Here is a 1,847-nt window from a genome sequence, read left to right as displayed (position 1 = left end):
TGTAAGGACTCAACTGGATAAATTTAGGCTTGAGCCTGAATCTGACCCGTGTGTGGCTCATGGTAAGAATTTAATATGTATTAATTGAAGATCATACCACCTTGTTATAATGGTATGTAATCAAGTACATACGAAAGCAGGCAAAAAAAAAAAAAAAAAGTCACAGACATATCAACTGTACCTACAGGAGGCCTGCCTATAGAGTCATGTTAATAATCAGAAGGGTCCAGAGAAAGCACCTGTCACATTTGTGCAACGATTTAAGATGCGTCCTCTTATATACTCTGACTCTCACATCAAACCTGCTCGGCACGCACTGGAGGCCACAAGCTCAAGTTTATAGGCAGAGATGGTCAAGCTATCTAGGTCAGAAACCTTTGACCTCGGCGGGGCCAAGCCTCTAGTCTCCGCCTCCCAGCGGCAGGTCGAGCTCGGCTTGGCAGTCACCTCTCGACTACGATCGCAGGGCTTAAGAGTCTTGGTTCCCTTTTCTTGTCCTGCATTATATCCGCAAAACGAGTCCCACGGATCCCAGCGACCACGGAGGGGAAGACGCCGGCGAAGCGGACGAGAGCGGCACCTCGAGGCCGCCGTCCGGCCGAGGTTGCACCACCATAGAGTACAGAAGCGAGGCTAGAGAGGCCCCGGGAGCGCCTCGCACTCGGTCCCGGACCCGAGGGATGGCGATCGTGCTGGCCCTGAAGGTGTTTGCGGGGCTAGTGGCCGCGGCACTGGTCGCTTTGCTCTTGGAGTATTACGGCCTGGCGGATCCGCCCTCGCCGCTGCCCCAGCGCCCCCACCTCCGGCGGCCTCACCCCGCGCCGGGCTCCGGAATCGGCAACATCTTCTGGGGCCTGCAGGTGACGCGCGGGAGCCTGGTGGGCGGTGGGTGCTAGCGCGCTCCTGCTGCTCCCGCACCTGCGCCCGGGTGGGGTCTGGGTCAGCCCAGGGCTGGCTTTCCTCGGATAGTTCACGGGCTGGGGCGGGATTCCTTGAGGCGCTGTCTTGGTTTTTTTTCCTTCCACCTGAAAGAGAGCCTCTGGACTGCCACTGCCCGTGCTGCCTCTGCCTGACTCATTTATTCCTGTTTATTACCTGCTTTTGGCAGATATCAGACATTCACCTGAGCAGGTTTCGGGATCCAGACAGAGCCACAGACTTAGAGAAGTTCTGTTCTGAAACTGTTGACATCATTCAACCAGCTCTCGTCCTAGCAACAGGTAGGGAGCATTGCAGTGCAATGGTGGTTTTCTGTGGCTTGGATGGTATAATCCTAGCCAGGGTTGCAGCCTTTCACGTTGGGATCGTTGAGAACCCTATAGCCACGGCCGCCAGAGCCTTGTGAGGTAGAGATCAGACTTTGTAATTCCTTTTCCCCACGGATTGGGGAGCCAGGATCTAGCCAAAGGCTTTGCCATTGCAGGTCTTGTCAGAGCACTAGAAGCAAGTCTTGTGTTCATTTCAGTCTGTTATATTTGTGTGTCTGGTTTTCAGGCGATGTTGCGGTTATGCATTTGAGAGAAAATTAGAGAAAGCCTTTTAACCAGAAATCAAAATTTTGTGCTTTGCTAACTTTACCATTCAGTTGCTTGGGTTTTTTGATGACTCAGGGGACTTTTTGTTCATTTTTAAAAATAATTTTGTGACTTGGTTCCTGGTTTCTTCAAACACTTGTCTATGTGCCCCTGAATTCTGTTGGAGAGAACCTTCTGGCACTCTACTGCAGCTTCTCTACTGCTATGATGGGGTATCAGTCCTTAGTTAATGGGTGAGCCCACAATCCTGTTTAGTTTCCTAGAAATTTTGCTACTTCACTGTCTAAACTTTCCAGATTGCTTCTTTTTTTT

The 1,847-nt window shown here is 51.4% G+C and overlaps 1 protein-coding gene across 1 annotated transcript in view; it reads left to right on the top strand.

Annotated features, from left to right (window-relative positions):
• Positions 1-417: 417 nt before the first annotated feature.
• Tmem62 (transmembrane protein 62) overlaps positions 418-1,847 on the top strand; it is a 34,622-nt gene continuing 33,192 nt past the window's right edge. The window contains exons 1-2 of the mRNA XM_023712521.1: positions 418-860; positions 1,109-1,220. Of these exons, the coding sequence (XP_023568289.1) occupies positions 681-860; positions 1,109-1,220 (292 nt within the window). The 5' untranslated portion in view covers positions 418-680. The remainder of the gene's footprint in view (positions 861-1,108; positions 1,221-1,847) is intronic.

This window comes from Octodon degus, unplaced genomic scaffold, assembly GCF_000260255.1.
Source record: "Octodon degus isolate 3935 unplaced genomic scaffold, OctDeg1.0 scaffold00002, whole genome shotgun sequence".
NCBI lineage: Eukaryota > Metazoa > Chordata > Mammalia > Rodentia > Octodontidae > Octodon > Octodon degus.
This window is presented reverse-complemented; position numbering and strand designations above follow the sequence as displayed.